This window comes from Pseudopipra pipra, chromosome W (assembly GCF_036250125.1).
Source record: "Pseudopipra pipra isolate bDixPip1 chromosome W, bDixPip1.hap1, whole genome shotgun sequence".
NCBI classification, from domain to species: domain Eukaryota; kingdom Metazoa; phylum Chordata; class Aves; order Passeriformes; family Pipridae; genus Pseudopipra; species Pseudopipra pipra.
Genome location: NC_087580.1, coordinates 37,721,053 through 37,740,112, shown reverse-complemented (window position 1 = coordinate 37,740,112; position 19,060 = coordinate 37,721,053). Strand labels below are relative to the sequence as shown.

Sequence of the window (19,060 nt, the reverse complement as noted above, 5' to 3'; positions counted from 1 at the left end):
CATAAAGCAAAGCTGAGATTGGATCCATCAGCCCCCAGCACCCCACAGTAAGTTGGGAGGTCAGGAGGACTAGCCTCCTTTGCCAGCCCCCCTTTGCCCAAAGACCCCCATGGGACTGTCAGACCCACCAGACCACCCCCCCTTTTCCACCCTTCTCCCTGTTCCTTCCACCTTTTCGTGGTCCCCTCATCTCCAGCCCCCTCCCCCGATCAGTTTAGGGGTCCTAACCCCTACTTTTTCCCCCCTCTCTCACCAATTCTGTATCATCTTTCCAGTCCCCAGCCCTCTCATGCTCAGTTTGGGGTTCCACCACCCCTTTATCCCTTCTGACCCCCACTTTTCCCACCGACCTCCCACTTCTCCCCCCCTTTTCACCCGAGAACTCCTCGCCCACAGCCGGGGGGGCTCCCAGCACCACCAGTGCCCAGAGAAGTCCCCCCAGAAAATGGGGTTGGGAGGGGTCATGGGTGGGCTTTGAGTGGGTTTGAGGGTCCTTGGGGTGCTATCTGGAGGTTCTTGGGAGTTCCCAGCACCTTTTGGGGTGAGCTGGATGCTTTATTGAGGGGCAGGTTGACACAGGGGGAACACAGGGGGATTCCCCATTCCAGATCCATCCTGGGGCCAGTTCTGCCCCCCCCAAACTCGGCTCCACGCCTTGGGATTCCTCAAGCCCCTCCCACACTGCCCCCCAATAACCGGGACTGGGGAGAACTGGGAAGCTTTACTGGGATCACTGGGAGCAGCCGGGTGCAGGCAGGGTGACAGCAGGGGAGGGGGGGACAGATGACCCCCCCAAAATCCTCACAGGGACAGGAGGGGTCCAGGCTGGGCCCGAGGCCCCGGGGAGGGGCTGCGGCTGCCGCCGGCTCAGGAGCTCTGTGGGGAGAGAAAAGGGGGTGACACCGGGGTGGGGGGTCCCCGAGGGGGGCACAGACGCTCTGGGGGGACACACGACCCCCTGGGACCCCCCTCACCTTCTGGCGCAGGTAGAAGCCGAGCCCCAGCGCCAGGGAGACGAAGGCCAAGAGGAAGCCCCCGGCCCCTCCTTGGCAGCAATTCCTCCGGCTGATGGAGCCCGGCAGGGCCGGGGCCGCCGGCGGTGTCCGATCCCGGCAGGAAGCGGGGAGGGCCCAGCAGTGTCTGATAGAAATAAATCAAAGCAGATCTCTCTCTTTCTTTTACCCCCTGGGCAGTGACCATCAAGAGCTGTCCCTGCTTCACAGCAGAAGCTGCACACACTTCAACAAAGTCTGTGGAAGAATCTGCTCTAGGAAAGTTGGCCCTGGGCTTTTATGCTTATCCAGTGATGGATCTCCAGTTACATATTCCCAGGCCAGTGAGCAGCTGATCTGTCAAACTCTGCTTCCAAAAGCAGGATGTGTGTTGGAAGGTTGGGGAACCAGGCTGGGTTTGGCACAATTCAACACTAAACCAACCCCTTGGCACCAGCAGTAACTCACCACAGAGAGCTGGCAGTGCTTGCATTTTCCCATCAGATTCTTTTCCAGGTAGAACATCCTGCTACAAGGGGTCTGTTACCACCCACCCCAGAAAGGGGGGGGTAACCCAGGTTCTTATTAATAAATCCCTTGGGGTGGATTAGAGTGAAAAGAGACCGAATAATTGGTGTTTGAAAACATATAAGTAGGGCTTATTTCAGAACAGTTTTGTTTCAAAGGTAAACAGGTATGTTGCCATTTTGGGTGTTATCAGCTCTATCTCTCATCTACAGCAATGTGGCATAAAGAGAACCTTTAGGGAAAATGCATAAGGGAGAGAAAGGAAAGACAGGATAAGGGTGAGGGAGAGTAAGGGAAAGCAAAGCTGAGAGTGGAAAGATGTCCATAGTCACCGCCCACGGGGTCCAGCGATGGATCTTGGCAGTTGCAGCTCCAATGTCTGTCAGTTGAAGTGGTGGCCTTGATCCGTTGGGGGTGGGGGAGGGAAGCCCCCACACTCCAAGAAGTTATGAGTTATTATATCCATGGATGGTGTCCCGGGCCATGCCACGAACCCCCAACATCTCCTGGGCCTGCGCAGAGTTCCCGTGAGGGGCCTGGGAAAAGGGTTTTTTCTGCCTTTCAGGATTGGCAGAGGGGGGGGTGGGCTTTGATGGGCCATCAGAGGTCTAAAGCAAAAGTCCTGCAGAAGCCTGCAAGAGTCCCTTGGCAATCCTAGAATGCACAAATCATGAACTGTTTCAGTCTCTGACACCACCCCGTGATTTATGCATTCAATAATTTCTCTTCTTTGGTCATTCACTGTGAATCTTCTTTGTGGGCAGTGCCTTTCATGTAGTGGACAGAAGGAGAAAAGAGAGCAGAAAAGGAAGAGACAGCACAAATCTTTTCCCAATGCAATGCAATTTTCAAAAACCTCAAACATTATAGTAAAATAGTAAGCATTTGGGACATAATAGGATCTCAATAGCTACAATCAAACATCCCAACATTAACAAAGTTACAAACATCAGGATTAAACACTGATACAAATCTAATTTTCATTAGCCACTCTCTCCATCCTGTGAGTAGTAGGGATAGCCACTCTCTCCATCCTGTGAGTAGTAGGGATTCTATAATAACGTGTCTGTTAGAGGGGCCAATGTGTCTTGAAATTGGACCTGAAATTACACATCAGTTCTTCTGCAAATACATTGAGTTACATGGGAGTTGGTAAAAGGCTTTCTTATATTCTCTTCAGGTAACACTTTCTTTTGTTCTGTCCAGATTTAGTTTTATTTGTTAATATTTTGAGAAATTTAGCCAAATATAAAATTTGATGCCTTCTGAGGCAAAGGGTTTATGCAAATAATACATATTTGTATGATTCCAAATATGTATAAATTCTTGTACCAACTCTCAGGCTAAATTTGATTGAGTTTCTTGATTCTCAATTGAGTAAGACAGAATTACACATATCTAAAAGTTTCTCCCAAGCCAACTTGTTTTTCAATAAAAAGACAAAATAAACTTGGCAAAAATTAAACTAGTCTTACACAATCTTACCAATGTCTCTCATGATAAAAACACAAATAAGTCAACAATTATTAATAAGCTGATAATACAAGCAATTTTGTGAGTAGAGGAGACACAAACACAATGTTCTTGGTAAACGTTTACATATTGGAAAACTCCTGAGACAAAAATACACACAGACGTGCATATCACAAAGTTATTAAGATAAAAACACAAACACATGCAAACAACCAGCGCTGCAAAGAACAGTAGAACTCTCCAGTCCTGTTGCTGCTTCGTTTTCTCATGGCATACTTGTAAACTGATAACAGAAGCAGTTGTGGGGGCAGTTATCTCTTCTGCCCATTGCAGCAATTGAAAGCTTTATTGCTCTCACGCAGTTTGACCTCATCTGCTGGCAGGTTCCTGCAAAAAGAGGAAATCTGGGCTGCTATGGACCCATTATTAAAAAGAAGGAATTATCTATTTATCCCACTATTTTTCTTATCTGGCATGATGCCACTAGAGTAGCAATAATGGAGAAGTCTGGAATGTTTTCTTCAAAAAACAAATAAACCCAGAGCATGCTGGAGCTCCTTTTTACACCTCAGCATCTTTGCTCTAGGGTGACCAAGGTGTCAGAGGGAATACACACTGCTACTTCTTCTGTGGGAATTTGATGTCCATGTGTCAAACTGTGGGGTTTATTAATTGAGACAGAGAAGCAGATATGTTTCTGAATGTTAGTTCTTTCTCTGTGTCCATTCAATCCCACATGCCTCAAGCCCTGCACTCACACAATATATTGGGTTCCTGTGGTCGACCCCGCGCACTTGGCACGGGCGCGCTCCGGGCGCGGCGGCGGTGGGCGAGGACCAAAAGCTCGCCTGCCTCTGATCAAGGGCTCAAAGCCCCGCCCCGAGCTCATGAATATGCAGCAGGGCAGGACATTTGCATCCCATGGGATGGCCCATTGGTGGGGCAGCGGCCAATCAGGCGCCAGGGGCGTGGGGGTGGCAGGCATCGTACCTGTCACATCACAGCTCCCTTGTGACATCAAATCCTCCCTGTGACATCACATCCTTCCTGTGACGTGACATCTTTCCTGTCACTTTACATCTCGCCTATGACATCACATCCTTCCTGTGAAATCACACCTGTCCTGTGATATCATATAATCCCTGTGACATCACATCCTTCCCATGACATCTCACCTCCTCTATGATGTCCCAACTATAATATGACATCACATCTCCCCTGTGACATCAAATCTTTCCTGTGACATAGCATCTTTCTTGTGACATCACATCCTCCTCTGTGACATCACATCTCCCGTATGACATCACACCTCTCCTGTGATATTGTATCATCCCTGTGACATCACATCCTTCCTGTGACATAACATCTCCTCTATAATGTCACGTCAATCATATGACATCACAGCTCTCCTGTGATATCATATAATACCTGTGATGTCACATCCCTCCTGTGACATCACAGCCCCCTGTGACATCACATCTCTCGTATGACGTCACATCCATCATATGACATCACATCCTTTATGTGACATCACATCTCCCCTATGATGTCACATCCTTCCTGTGACATCACACCTGCTCTGTGACATCTCATCCTTCCTGTGACATCATGTCCTCCCCTGTGACATCACATCTCCCCTATGACATCACGCCTTTCCTATGATGTCACAACCATCATATTACATCACACCTCTCATTTGATATCATATCATCCCTGTGATGTCACGTCCTCACCTGTGACGTCAAATCCTCCCACTGACATCATATTTCCTCTATGACATCACATCCTTCCACTGGCATCACATCTCCTCTATGACATCACAACCATGATATGACATCATATCCTTTCTGTGACATCACATCTCCCCTATGATGTCACATCCATCATATGACATCACAACTATCCTGTGATATCATATAATCCCTCTAACATCACATCTCCCCTATGACATCACATCTCTCCTGTGACATCACATCCAGTGACATCCAGATCGATCCCAAGGCTGGGGGTGTGTGTGAGACAGGCAGAACCACAAATGCCTGCACACCCCAGAGCAGTCAGTGTGGGGCTGTGCTTGCTGCTGCAGAGACCCCCAGGGAACAAACCCAGGCAGGAGTTTGGGGGGCTGTGTGTGTGTCCCTAAGGAGGACACTTGCCTGATTATTGCTTATTATTTGTAATATCTTACAGATCTCTCATACAACACCTAAGGATGGATTCTATAGAATATGTGCCATAGATATTTGGGTTGGGTCTGGCTGAGCTGCAGTTCAGTTCCCCACAGCAGCCCTCCCAGGGCTGGGTTGGCATTGGCAGCTGGAAGGGGGTTGAGAACACCCCAGTGTTTTGGCCACTGCTGAGCACAGCACCAGCACTGGGACATTCCTTCCTTAGCTGAGGGCAAGAACCTGGCAGGGGACCCAAGTAGGCCAGCTGAGCCCAACTGACCCAAGGGACATTGCAGACCATGGGAGGTCAGCTCAGCTCTAAAAGCTGAGGCAGGGAGCAGGAGGGGGGCATTCATTGTCTGATGGCTGCCTGCTGAGGAACCGTCCCGCGGACCCAAGCCCTGCTCCTCGGGAGTGGCCGACCATGGCTGCTCATGGGAAGCAGAGAACAAACCCTGCTGTCTTTTGATTCTGTGTGACCAAGCTTCACATTAATTTTTGCTTTAAATAAACTGCCTTATCCCAATCCACTATTTTGTTTTCCCCACCTTACTCCCTCCCATGTCCTGTTGGGAAGGGGAGTGATAGAGGTGTCAACCCACCACACACCTGAACACTTCCAGAGACTCCACCACCTCCCTGGGCTACTTGTTCCAATGCCTGAACACTCTCTCAGTGGAAAAAGGTTTCTTTAATATCTAATATGAACCTTGCCCAAAGCAATTTAAAGAATCATAGAATCATAGAATAGATTGGGTTGGAAAAGACCTCCAAGATCATCAAGTCCAACCCCTGATCCAACTCCAATTACTATATCATGGCACTAAGGGCCACGTCCAATCTCTTTTTAAAAACCTCCAGGGATGGTGAATCCACCACCTCTCTGGGTAGGCCGTTCCAATGCCTGATAACCCTCTCTGTAAAGAATTTCTTCCTAACATCTAACCTAAACCTCCCCTGGCAGAGCTTGAGCCCATGTCCCCTTGTCCTATTGTTGGTTGCCTGGGAGAAGAGACCAACCCCCGCCTGTCTATAACCTCCCTTCAGGGAGTTGAAGAGAGTGATGAGGTCGCCTCTAAGCCTTCTCTTCTCCAGACTAAACAACCCCAGCTCCCTCAGCCTCTCCTCATAGGACTTGTGCTCAAGTCCCTTCACCAGCCTCGTTGCTCTTCTCTGGACCCGCTCCAGCACCTCAATATCCTTCCTGAACTGAGGGATTTTCCTGCTTTGACAGTGTTTTGAGACAGTTCATTGTGCCTTTCAGGTCCTTACATGTGCACACACACACAGAGCAGTCTCACCAGTGTCAGGCCCTCCAAAGAACACAAGCCCTGATGATTTGTAGCTCCCACTCCAGTGGTTGGCACTTGGACCTCCCTCCGTACCCAGAGCTCAGAGCTCCCTTGTGCCAGAAAGTTTAAAGAGATTGCCAAGACAACCCTTGGAAAAAGGTGTCCCTCTGTGTTTCCTGGGAGAAGAGCACTCTATTGTCATCTTCCAAAACCTTGGAGAGGTCCCAGAGATCTCCCAGGAAGGAATTTGGGGCCTCAAGCACATGACCTGTATATAGAGGCTGAGGACTCAGGGGTCAGTGGTGTGAAGATTGAGGACAGTAGAGGAGTAGCCTGAGAGGTCTGGAAGGGGGGTGTCAGAGCTGGTGGAGCTTTTCTTTCTGTCAGAAAACAGCCTAAGAAAGAACTAGTGCCACCAAGGGCAGCTGGGGTGGCCGAGACTGGGGACAAGAAGTCAGAAATTTCCCTCCAAGGTCAGTGTTGTGGTGCAATATGTCACAAAGAAGGAGTCTGGATGAGCCCAAGGCTTTGTGTGTGCAGGAAGAGCCAGGGAGGACGCAGAGATGTCAGTGCAGGAAGGTGCCAGCCAGGTGGGGCAGCCGGGGGGATGACGACAGCCTGCAGGGAAAGGGGCAGGGCATGGACACCGTAGGACAGCCTGGGCTGGAGAGGAGACAGGGATGGGGAGAAGCTGAAAGGCCCTGACAGAGCCACCTTCTGCAGGCCTTTGGCCATGGCTGCTGTCTGTGCCCCTGATGCCAGGAGGAGGGGAGTGACCCTTGCAGCCCTGGGGCCTCATGGCCTCCTTGTCCCTGCTCAGCAGCCTGGCAGGTGCCACCCCACGGTCCTGCCCTTGGCATTGCACATCCCACATCCCAGTGCCCCAGGAAGAGCCCTGAGGAATGAGGCAGGGACAGGATGTGCCTTCCCAGGGGCTGGGGGTCAGGGCTTGGCCCTTTGGATTAAGGAAACAAGTCAAGGTTTATTCAGCATCAGAACCACCTTTCCCTTGCTTGTCCATCTTTGTCATCACTGTCTGCAGTTTTCTGCTCTAACTGGAATCTCGGGACACTTTCACAGTCATGTCCCTCAGTGGGACCCATTAACAGTACAAGAAACTTCAGTATTTCAATCTCATTTTGACTTCTTGAGAACTTGTTTGAACTTCCTCTCAGGGACTGAGTCTCATGTAAACAACATCAATCCCCCTGAGGGTCATGAAATGCCTGGGGCTGTTGCTGTGCTGCTGAGCTGGGCCGAGCTCCTGGCACACAGGGAGCTCCTGGCAAGCAAGAAGAGCTTCAAAGAGACAGCTCTGCTGGTGAGCAGCTCCTCTGCACAGCCCAGCAGGGCTGAGGGCACTGCCTGCAGCACCCAGGGAAGAAAAGCAAGGCAGAGAGAGGTTACACAAAGCCTGAGCTGTGAGGGAAGTCAAGAGGAAGATCCACTGGAGGACGAATCTTTCCAGGCTTCCTCACGGTGAGTCACATGAAGGGCAATGTGTCTGCAGTTGGTGCAAAGATCTCCTAACGCTGGCACATCCCACTCCCTGCTGCACCATCCCAGGCACATCCCAGCAGGGTTCCCTTATCCCAGGGATGGCTGCAGGGTTGTGAAGCCGGGCTGTGCCACCCAGGCTGCCCCAAGCTGTCCTGCAGAGCAGGGTCCTGCAGCCCAGGGCTGTGCCGGGGCAGGAGCTCTGCCACTGCCAGGGGCAGCTCTCAGCCGGGTTGGGGAGCTCCCTCAGGGCTGGGCAGAGGCTGGGGGTGGAAAGAGCAAAGCCTGGCAGGGCAGGGCAGGTTTCTTCTGCTATTGAGTGAGAGTTTAATGGGTCAGGGCTGCTCACAGAACCAGAGCACCCCAGGATATTTTCCAGGGGATACTTCAAGGGGAAGGTCCAAGGAGGGATTTCTCTCAAGCTCTCAAGCCACATGCCTGCTGGTTTGAGTTCCAGAGGGAACTCTGAGGAGCTGCCCAGGGCTGAGAACAACTTGCTGGCACTGTTGGTGTCTGGGAGGTGGCACAGCTGGCTCAGGGTGATGCTGCCCTGAGTGCCCAGTGGGCTCTGCTCTGGCCTCTCCCAGCTGGACCCTCCCTGTGCATTTCCTTGGTTCTCAGCTTGCCCCTGGTCCTGAGCTTGTTCCCTCCTCTCAGTCAGGCTCACTGGGGAGGGGAGTTCAAGCTACACAGTCCAACACTGATCCCGGGATTCCCCTATGGCAGGTGTGTCCCTGGGAATGAGACATTCCAATTGTCCTCTGCCCTGTGGGGTGTGGGCAGTGAAGTCTGTGGGCCTGGTTTAGGAGCTCTTTTTCCCTCAATCAGACTCTGGCATTAGGACACTTGGCTCTTTTCTGAGGTGTCCTTCCAAGCTGGGAGCTGCCCTCAAGAATGCAAATCATCCTCCCAGCACAGCTGTGTTCTCTGAAAGCCCCAGTGGAGAGGGGAAGAGATGCTGTGCCCATGCCAGGAGATGCTGTTGGGTTGGGGAGGTGAGCCATGGGTGTCCTTGGCTCCAAGTGGGGTGCTGAGCCCTTGAGACATGCTGAGACCTTGAGGGGTCTGGGATGGATTCCTCTGCTCTCAACAGGGTCTGGTGGCTTTTCAGACCCAAATGGGAGTGTGATCAATGTCCATCTCAGGAAAGAGCAAAGCCAGGGCAGTTGGGAACAAGAGAGAGGGACAGACCAGCTCCCTCACTCTGCACTAAGCCCCAGACAATCCTCCTGCCTGGCAGGACCTGCTCTGTTCTCCCTGAGTGCATCAGAAGTGCTGAGGGGTTCTGACATCCAGGAACACTCCTCAGCAGAGATGAGAGAGTCTAAAAAAAAACAAACCCAAGCTTCTGAAACTGCCTTCTGCTCTCTTGGTTCTTCTGGGAGTGCAGATGCTGACAAGCCCTTTTGCACTGGGAGCAGTTTCATCTGACACAGCTGAACACCAGGACGGGCCCCTGTGCCCACCATGCCCATGACCCCACAGGTGTAGAGCAGGACTGACCCCTCACAGCCAGTGGGCAGAGGGTCTGCTCCTCACGGAAGATGTAGTGAGCCCCAACAAGGGCTCCAGCCCTGGAGCTGAAGGAGAGACTCCTAGAAAAGGAAAACCAAAGGAGCAATGAGAGGGGTGTTGGAAAGTGGCTTTGATTTTTCTCAGAATGTTCTGCCCTAACTTGTCACTGTTATTTCCTACTTGAACAGTGCCCCACATCTAGAGGCAACAAATGCCCAACAGCAGCTCCTTCAACCAGTTCCTCCTCCTGGCCTTCGCAGACAGGCGGGAGCTGCAGCTCCTGCACTTCTGGCTCTTCCTGGCCATCTCCCTGGCTGCCCTCCTGGCCAACGGCCTCATCCTCAGCGCCGTAGCCTGTGACCACCACCTGCACACACCCATGGGCTTCTTCCTGCTCAACCTCTCCCTCACAGACCTGGGCTGCATCTGCACCACTGTCCCCAAAGCCATGCACAACTCCCTCTGGGACACCACAACCATCTCCTACACAGGATGTGTTGCTCAGGTCTTTTTACTTTTCTTTTTCATGTCAGCAGAGTTTTCCCTCCTCACCATCATGTGCTACGACCGCTACGTTGCCATCTGCAAACCCCTGCGCTACGGGACCCTCCTGGGCAGCAGAGCTTGTGCCCACATGGCAGCAGCTGCCTGGGCCACTGGCTTTCTCTATTCTCTGTTGCACACAGCCAATACATTTTCCCTGCCCCTGTGCCAGGGCAATGCCCTGGGCCAGTTCTTCTGTGAACTCCCACACATCCTCAAGCTCTCCTGCTCACACTCAGGCTACCTCAGAGAATTCAGGCTTCTCTTGTTTTCCATGTCTTTAGCATTTGGTTGTTTCATTTTCATTGTTTTCTCCTATGTGCAGATCTTCAGGGCTGTGCTGAGGATCCCCTCTCAGCAGGGACGGCACAAAGCCTTTTCCACCTGCCTCCCTCACCTGGCTGTGGTCTTCCTGTTTATCAGTGCTGGCACATTTGCCTACATGAAGCCCCCCTCCATCTCCTCCCCATCCCTGGATCTGGTGGTGTCAGTTCTGTACTCGGTGGTACCTCCAGCACTGAACCCCCTCATCTACAGCCTGAGGAACCAGGAGCTCAAGGATGCCCTGAGGAAACTGATAACTGGATGTTTTTCAGAAGCAATAAACTCTCCTTCTTCTGTATGTTATCCATCTCATTAAAGGCCAATTCTTTTACAGACTTCATTAAAGGCCCACCATATCTTTTCTATTTTTTGCTCCTGGCAGGGGCACTATTTTTCTGAGAATTTGTTCACACCAAAAAATCTTTATGTATATAAATATATATATAAAGATATATATATATATAAAAGTATATATATATATATTTATATATATGTAAACACCATTTTCAATTCAGTGTTTGCCTTTCTAGCCTGGCCCAGAGGCTGTACAAATCAGGAACTGTACTTACTGTGTGCTTAAACTAAATAAAGAACTCTGCATTGACTTCTTTGCCTGACATCTTTCCTCTCTGACTTCTCTGCAGCTGCAGGGTTGGGGCCTCTGTGCAGAGCTGGGCCAGAAAAGAGTCCCAGCAGAGCAGCACTGCCAGGGAGCAGCAGCCCTTCTCCTGCGTGGCCTCCTCTCCCTTCCCTTCCACACTGTCCTGCAGAGCCCTGTGTTCCTGGAGGCCTCAGTGCTCTGGCAGTCGGTGCCAGTCCTGCTGCAGGACTGTCCAGGGACTGCAGGCAGGGACAGCCACGGGCACTGCTGGCACAGAGCTGACCTCTGCAGCAGCACTGCCATCCTGCAGGGGCATCTCCTCAGGCCAGGGCCTCAAAGCTTCAACCTTCTTTCCACTTTGCTCTCCAGGATGTGCCCAACACAACGCCCTGCAGAGGAAAACAGCAGTGACCAGCACAAGGGTGGCAGTGCTCAGGGTGGGGGCACCCAGCAGTGCCCTGGCACAGCCAGCACCGCTCCCAGCACTGGCCTCTCACCCCAGGCCATTGGGCTTGTTCTTCCCTCCAAGGAGGGACATCAAATGACCAGCTCAGGAGTCCATGTTTGCACTGCATGCACAAGACATGCCCCTGTGTCACGGCTTGGGGCTGGGGGTTGGAAGGCTTAGACAAAGTTGATGGCAGAAGCCATCTCGTTGAGCTACGAGGTGCACAAAGGTGCTTTCTAAATTCCTTCTCAGAGAGGAGCCTGGCTGTGGCTGGATCCAATCTCAGGCTCAGATTTTGGTTTCAATTGAAGGAATTATAGAGGTGTGATTCAATCACTTTGTTCTACAGGTTTTAGTGATGGCAAATCAGAAATATTTCTATAAAATGAATTGTTTATTATGACAAATGAACAGAAAATTGATCACACAATTGAATAGATGAAAGACCTTAAACAGAATTATTTCCTGCACAGTATAAAAGCAAAAACCTCCTAGTACTATAGTGTACAATAGGACAGTGCAGTCTATCAAAGTAATTCTCTTAAAGTATTGGATCAAAGCCAGCAAAAAGAAACAATCCTGAAGGAGATTGAGGTAACTCACCCCATAACAACAGGGGGTAGTTCTCTCTCTTTCACTTAACCCCTGGGCAGTGACCATGAAGAGCTGTCCCTGCTTCATGGCAGAAGCTCCACACACTTCAAGGAAGTCTGTGGAAGAATCTGACACATGAAAGTTGGACGGGGCTTTTATAGTCATCAAGGGTTTGACTGCCAGACATATTTGCAGGCCAGGGAGCAGCTTATCTGTCAAATCCTGCTTCAGAAAGCAGGATGTATGTTTGAAGTTTCATGAAGCATTTTGGGTTTAGCATAATTCAACATTAAAAACAGCACCTTGACACCAACAGTAACTCATCACAGAGAGTGTGCATTGTTTGCATTCTCTGACCAGTTTTTAGGTATTGTCAGTGCAGAACATCCTTCCAGAAATGGCCCCTTGATTCCATGAGGTTCCAAAAACTCTCAGGGTTCCTTTGGTTCCATGAGGCCCCTCACTGTCACAATGGCTCCTTGATTCCAGGATGTTCCAAAACATCCCAGGGTTCCCTTGGCTCCAAGAGGCTCCCCAGTGTCCCACCGGCCCCTGGATTCCAGCAGGCCCTGCAGTGTCCCAATGGCCACTCGGTTCCAGGAGCCACAGCGGCTGCCGCCGGCGTCTGTGCCCGGAGCCGCCGCTCCCACGGGGCTGCCGCACTCACCGCCGGGGTTGCCGCTCGCGCAGCCGCCGCTCTGCCCCGGCTGCACCGGGACCCGGCACCGCCTCGGGCCTGCGCTGCCGCCTCAGCGGCCACAGGGACACAGGGATGGGGGACCTTTGCTCTGACACTGAGGGGGCCTGGCTTTGTTCTGCTGGGGTCCGGGCTTTAGGAAAATTGCTGTTCATTTTCATGCTCCACTGGAACACCTCCTGAATTCCAAAGGTTTCCTAATGCAGGGGGAGGGGTTTCTATGGCATCGGAGGTGCCACCCCTCGGGACACATTGTCAATAAACCATCCAGCTGACTGGGATGGGTGTGAGAACTGGGGAACACAGGATAATCAGTCATCCCATGAAAACCTTGGAATATTCCCTACCTGAATCCTAACCCAAAGAGAAGAGTTTGGATCCAATTCCCAAATATTTTGGAAACTCCAGTCATTCCTGACACCAGGATGGAAATTCAGCAGATCACTAAAGCCAGTCACCTTGGGAGTCCACAACCAGCGGGGCTGAGGGAGGCCCTGGCAGCTCCCCAGCACCTCCCTCTCAGTGGGACACCTCTGGCAGCCTCTCCCAGCTCGGGAACCCTCCAGTTTGCAACACTCCAAAGACCCTCGCTGGTGCCCAGGACAATTCTGATCCCCCTCAACAAACACTCCTCCAGCTGTGACCCTTGTCTGTTGGCAAACACAAAGGGATTTGTGGGAGTGTTTCCCTGACAACAAGGAGAATTTGGAGAGGGACCTTTCCACACCCAGCTCTTGATGTGTCCACACATCTCTGCCTGGGTGTGGGTGTGAATTGACTGTGGTGGGAATGTTGTTATTGTGAATCTCTAATTCAGTCACTGTTAAAATTGTAGCAAATGCTATTGAATCACCTGATAACTGTTCAATTGGTCAATGATTAAGTGCTACTAATCTCTTTAGTCCCCATATCTTTGAATCCAATTCGTTTGTGCCCTGACCCTCTTGCATCCCAAGGCTCTGTGTAAATCATTCCCTTTCATCAAAAAAAATATATTTTTCATGACTTTCACTTTAAAGTCATCCTCCTTAGCTAAACTAAAAACAACTCCAGTTAGCTGTAGAAGTCTTGAAGACTTGAAGACAATTAAAGGAAGAGAAATAATTTGTTTTCCTGTGTTTTAATGGTCCCACAGTGTGTTTGGAGTTGCATCAGCTGTCAGTCCAAGATGGGCCATGTCAGAACTGGTGAGGTTGGGGGGTGAGGAGCAAGGTTGATCATCCAGGGTCAGTGTGGATCTCCTGAGGAGACACTCAGCATCAAGATCACTTGGAGAACACCTTTATCACCTCTTCTCTGAACTTAAAAATATCCATAATTGAATTAAAAAAAAAAAAGTACAAACTTGGAAGACTTGTTTTGAAATTGCCTTGAAGATGAAGCCAGATAACACCTGAAAAGCGAATTTAAGCAATATAAAGAGTTAAGCACAAAATGTAGAAGCAAGCTTTAGCAAGGCACATAGAATTCAGCATTAGGAAAGCGGAGACAATAAATTCACTGAGGTACAGGTCACTCTGACACAGGAGAACATAAACATGAACAGAAAATGCTAGTACACACAAAAAGAGACATAGGGAGAGGAAACCAAAGAGATAAAGAGAGGGACATGCCAAGAAATTAGGTATTGGTGCCAAATACCGAAACTCTCTGCCAAATTCATAAGGAAGCTACCCAAATTAGGGAAGGTTCAAAAGTTTAGGAGGATGATGATGAAAAGGACATGAGGTTCATGATGAAGGAAGACCGGAACTCCCACCGAAGTTCTCCCCAAATTAAGGACCACGCCTCTAACTCCGCCTCAACTCCACCTGTTATGAATATTAAAAGTAGATGTTGCAATGTAATGAATATTCATAATATATGATGTAATTGCTTAGCAAAAAGAGTATAAAAGTTGGATTGTGTGTTTCTCGAGTTGGAGCAGTTTGTCCAGGGCGACCTGGCTGCTCCCCGGCCGTGAAATAAATACCTCCTGCTTATAGACTGAAATTCTGTCTCTGAGCAGTTTCTCCGCGCCTTGTTTTGGGGCATAAATTGGCATCAAAGACAATTAAAGGAAAACAAAGAGATCCTGAGGGATTTCTGGAATTTAACGAGCCCCACGGTGTGTTTGCAGCCCAGCCCATGATCCTGAGGTACTGAGAGAAGATTGAAGCAGCTGCTGAAGAAGTCAGAAGCCCAACTCCAAGTCCCTTGAAGCATTGCTGGGCCCCACTGAGGGCAGGCCCTGACAAAGCCTCCCCAGGGACTCCTTGGAGCAGCTCCTTGGAGGCCAGGAGTGCAGGCAGACAAAGGCTCTGGGCAGGCCCCTGCAATGCTGAGCAAAGCCTGCCTTGGTTTTGTGGAGCACAAAAGCCAAGGCCTGAGCCCCAGGCCCTGGCCCAGCAGATCCTGTCCCTCCCGGCTGGCTCAGGGCTGTTTGGGGGGCACTGGGATGGGAGGGGGAGGAAGAACCAAGGCCCAAAACTGGGCAACCCCTGCCAGGCTCCTGAGGGAGGGGCGAGGCAGAAACCAAGGGCAGAACCTGCCAGGCAAGTTGGTTGTGGTGGCCTGAGTGGCAGAGGCAGCTGCCAGAGGCAAGGGGACAAAGGCCTGGGTGCCTTTGGGCCTTGCAGCCCTGCCAGAGCCCTTGGCCATCTCTCCTGCAGGCTGTCCTGCCCTGGCCCTGCTGCTGCTCTGGCCTTGCAGGCTGCACACACCCCTCCTGCTTTCCTACCCCCTCCCAGCAGCATTTCTAGACCCTCCCTGATGTCTCTGCACCAGCTCTGGCTGTTGCCATGTGCAGAGCTGAGCAGATCCAGGTCACCTCCCATTCCTCTGCCAACCCCCTGGGCCTGCTCTGGGCCCTCCAGGTCCTTGCCCTGCTCCCAAGGGCTGTGGGGGTGCTTAATGGTCAGGGCTTGGGGTTTAGAGCTCAGGGTGGGGATCAGGCAGAACTTTGGGAGGTTTGTGGTTCTGCTGGCAGTGTCTGGCTATGATTAGGGGAAGAGCTTTTTGGGCTGGGTCAGGATTAGCGCTTGGCTTTTCATACTGGTAATACAGGTTTGGGATTGGGGTGGGCACTGGAGTACAAATAAGAGTCTGGAGTTCTGGGTTTGACCTTTTTCTGGCTTGGAATTAGAGCAGTGGATTGCTTTCCATGGGAGGGGCAGCACTTTTGGGGAGTGTTGGGGCTTGAGTTTACAAAGTGCATAAAGGTCCATCAGGAATGTTTGCACAGTCAGTGTTTCAACACCCTCAGGATTAACTGAACCTGCTTTTACCTCATCAAAATCTTTCGTCTCTCTTGGCCAAGCTCCTCTTTCCTTCCCCAATTATCTTATCCCTTTTGTCCCAGTTTCCCCTAACCCTCTTCAGATCTTTCATCAGGATTGGCTCAGCTTTGTGATGATGCTGTGCATCTTCATGGATCAATTCCACTGTGGCCTGACCCACAGCAGGACAGTGACTGAGCTGCCAGAGCACTCAGGCCTTGGGCATGGACAGGAAAGGAGAGGGTGGGAGTGCAAAGAGAGCAGCTCTGAACAGACGCAGTTCTGGGGCTCCCTGGCAGTGCTGGGACTCTTTTCCCCTCCACATCTGCAAACATGGAAATGTCCTCCAGCTTCAGGGGAGGTCTTGGAGGAAGGATCAGGGAAAAAGAATTTATGTCCTTTCTTACGCTCAGAGATTGTGATTCGTCATGTACAAACTAACACAGGGAGGATGTTTGACAAATACCTTGCTGCACAAACTTTTATTTTGTTTAAATGCACACAAAGCATGATTTCTGATTTCTACATTTTGGTGGTAAAAAAAAAGAGGTAGAGAGTGAATTATATGGGATGAAGAATAAAATTTCAGTGTTAATGACATGAAGAGAGGGAAAAAACATGAAAGCCCCCCCCAAAAAAAAAACTACCAAAATTTTAGAAAACAGGCTGAGCCCAAAATGTGTTACACAATGAGTGTTCTGCAGAAGAAAAGAGGCTATTTATTGCTTCTTAAAAAAACATCCAGTCATCATTTTCCTTATGGCATCCTTGAGCTCCTGGTTCCTGAGGCTGTAGATGAGGGGGTTCAGTGCTGGAGGCACCACCGAATACAGAACTGACAGTGCCAGATCCAGAGATGGGAAGGAGATGGAGGGGGGCTTCAAGTAGGCAAACATGACAGTGCTGACAAACAGGGAGACCACGGCCAGGTGAGGGAGGCACGTGGAAAAGGCTTTGTGCCGTCCCTGCTCAGAGGGAATCCTCAGCACAGCCCTGAAGATCTCCACATAGGAGAAAACAATGAAAACAAAACAACCAAATGCTAAACAGACACTAACCCCAATGAGCCCAATTTCCCTGCGGTAGCCTGAGTGTGAGCAGGAGAGCTTGAGGATGTGTGGGAGTTCACAGAAGAACTGGCCCAGGGCATTGCCCTGGCACAGGGGCAGGGAAAATGTGTTGGCTGTGTGCAGCAGAGAACTGAGAAAGCCAGTGGCCCAGGCAGCTGCTGCCATGTGGGCACAAGCTCTGCTGCCCAGGAGGGTCCCGTAGTGCAGGGGTTTGCAGATGGCAACGTAGCGGTCGTAGCACATGATGGTGAGGAGATAATACTCTGCTGAGATGAAGAACAGAAAAAAAAAGAGCTGTGCAGCACATCCCTTGTAGGAGATGGTTCTGGTGCCCCACAGGGAGTTGTCCATGGCTTTGGGGACAGTGGTGCAGATGAAGCCCAGGTCTGTGAGGGAGAGGTTGAGCAGGAAGAAGCCCATGGGTGTGTGCAGGTGGTGGTCACAGGCTACAGCGCTGAGGATGAGGCTGTTGGCCAGGAGGGCAGCCAGGGAGATGGCCAGGAAGAGCCAGAAGTGCAGGAGCTGCAGCTCCCGCCTGTCTGCCAATGCCAGGAGGAGGAACTGGGTGAGGGAACTGATGTTGCACATTCGCTGCCTCTTGGTGTGGGGCACTATCCAAAGAGGAAATATCGGTGATATGTTAGCAAAGTACTTCCTGAGAAAAACCAAAGCCATTTCCCAATACCCCTCTCCCTGCTACACTCCCCCACCTGTTTTCCTTTTCTGGGAGTCTGTCCTTCAGCTCCATGGCTGGAGCCCTTGCTGGGGCTCACTACATCTTCCGTGAGGAGCAGACCCTCTGCCCACTGGCTGTGAGGGGTCAGTCCTGCTCTCCACCGGTGGGGTCATGGGCATGGTGGGTACAAGGGGCCTGTCCTGGTGTTCAGCTGTGTCAGATGAAACTGCTTCCAATGCCAAAGGGCTTCTCAGCATCCACACTCCCAGTTTATGAGAAAAACCAGGACAGCAGAAGGCAGTGTCACAGATTTGTTTTGTTTACCTTTTTTTTTTTTTTCCCAATTCCCTCATCTCTCCTGAGGAGTGTTCCTGGATGTCAGAACCCCTCAGCACTTCTGATGCACTCAGGGAAAACAGAGCAGGTCCTGCCAGGCAGGAGAATTACCTGGGGCTTTGTGCAGAGTGAGGGAGCTGGTCTGTCCCTCTCTGTTGTACGCAACTGCCCTGGCTTTGCTCTTTCCTGAGATGGACATTGATCACACTCCCTTTTTGGTCTGAAAAGCCACCAGACACTGTTGAGAGCAGAGGGATCCATCCCAGACCCCTCAAGGTCTCAGCCTGTCTCAAGGGCTCAGCACCCCACTTGGAGCCAAGGACACCCGTGGCTCATCTCCCCAACCCAACAGCATCTCCTGGCACGGGAACAGCATCTCTGTCCCTCTCCACTGGGGCTTTCAGAGAACACAGCTGTGCTGGGAGGATTTGCATTCTCCAGGGCAGCTCCCAGCTTGGAAGGACACCTCAGAAAAGAGCCAAGTGTCCTAATGCCAGAGTCTGATTGAGGGAAAAAGAGCTCCTAAACCAGGCCCACAGACTTCACTGCCCACAGCCCACAGGGCAGAGGACAATGGGAATGTCTCATTCCCAGGGACACACCTGCCATAGGGGAATCCCAGGATCAGTGTTGGACTGTGTAGCTTGAACTCCCCTCCCCAGTGAGCCTGACTGAGAGAAGGAGGGAACAAGCTCAGGACCAGGGGCAAGCTGAGAACCAAGGAAATGCACAGGGAGGGTCCAGCTGGGAGAGGCCAGGGCAGAGCCCACTGGGCACTCAGGGCAGCATCACCCTGAGCCAGCTGTGCCACCTCCCAGACACCAACAGTGCCAGGAAGTTGTTCCCAGCCCTGGGCAGCTCCTCAGAGTTCCCTCTGGAACTCAAACCAGCAGGCATGTGGCTTGAGAGCTTGAGAGAAATCCCTCCTTGGACCTTCCCCTTGAAGTATCCCCTGGAAAATATCCTGGGGTGCTCTGGTTCTGTGAGCAGCCCTGACCCATTAAACTCTCACTCAATAGCAGAAGAAACCTGCCCTGCCCTGCCAGGCT

The 19,060-nt window shown here is 51.2% G+C and overlaps 3 protein-coding genes and 1 pseudogene across 3 annotated transcripts in view; 2 read left to right on the top strand and 2 right to left on the bottom strand.

The window, feature by feature from the left end:
- Positions 1–19,060, top strand: part of LOC135404675 (zinc finger protein 239-like) — a 386,745-nt gene that overhangs the window by 2,510 nt on the left and 365,175 nt on the right. The gene's annotated exons all lie outside the window — the stretch shown is intronic.
- LOC135405260 (zinc finger protein 883-like) overlaps positions 1–19,060 on the bottom strand; it is a 290,064-nt pseudogene that overhangs the window by 92,352 nt on the left and 178,652 nt on the right.
- Positions 10,058–10,648, top strand: LOC135405596 (olfactory receptor 14J1-like; the record flags this gene model as incomplete). The annotated part of the gene is made up of 1 exon (XM_064640304.1): positions 10,058–10,648. A coding segment is annotated over one exon (591 nt), but the record flags the coding sequence as incomplete, so codon positions are not given.
- On the bottom strand, positions 16,649–17,206 carry LOC135404674 (olfactory receptor 14J1-like; the record flags this gene model as incomplete). Its single annotated transcript, XM_064639411.1, has 1 exon — positions 16,649–17,206. A coding segment is annotated over one exon (558 nt), but the record flags the coding sequence as incomplete, so codon positions are not given.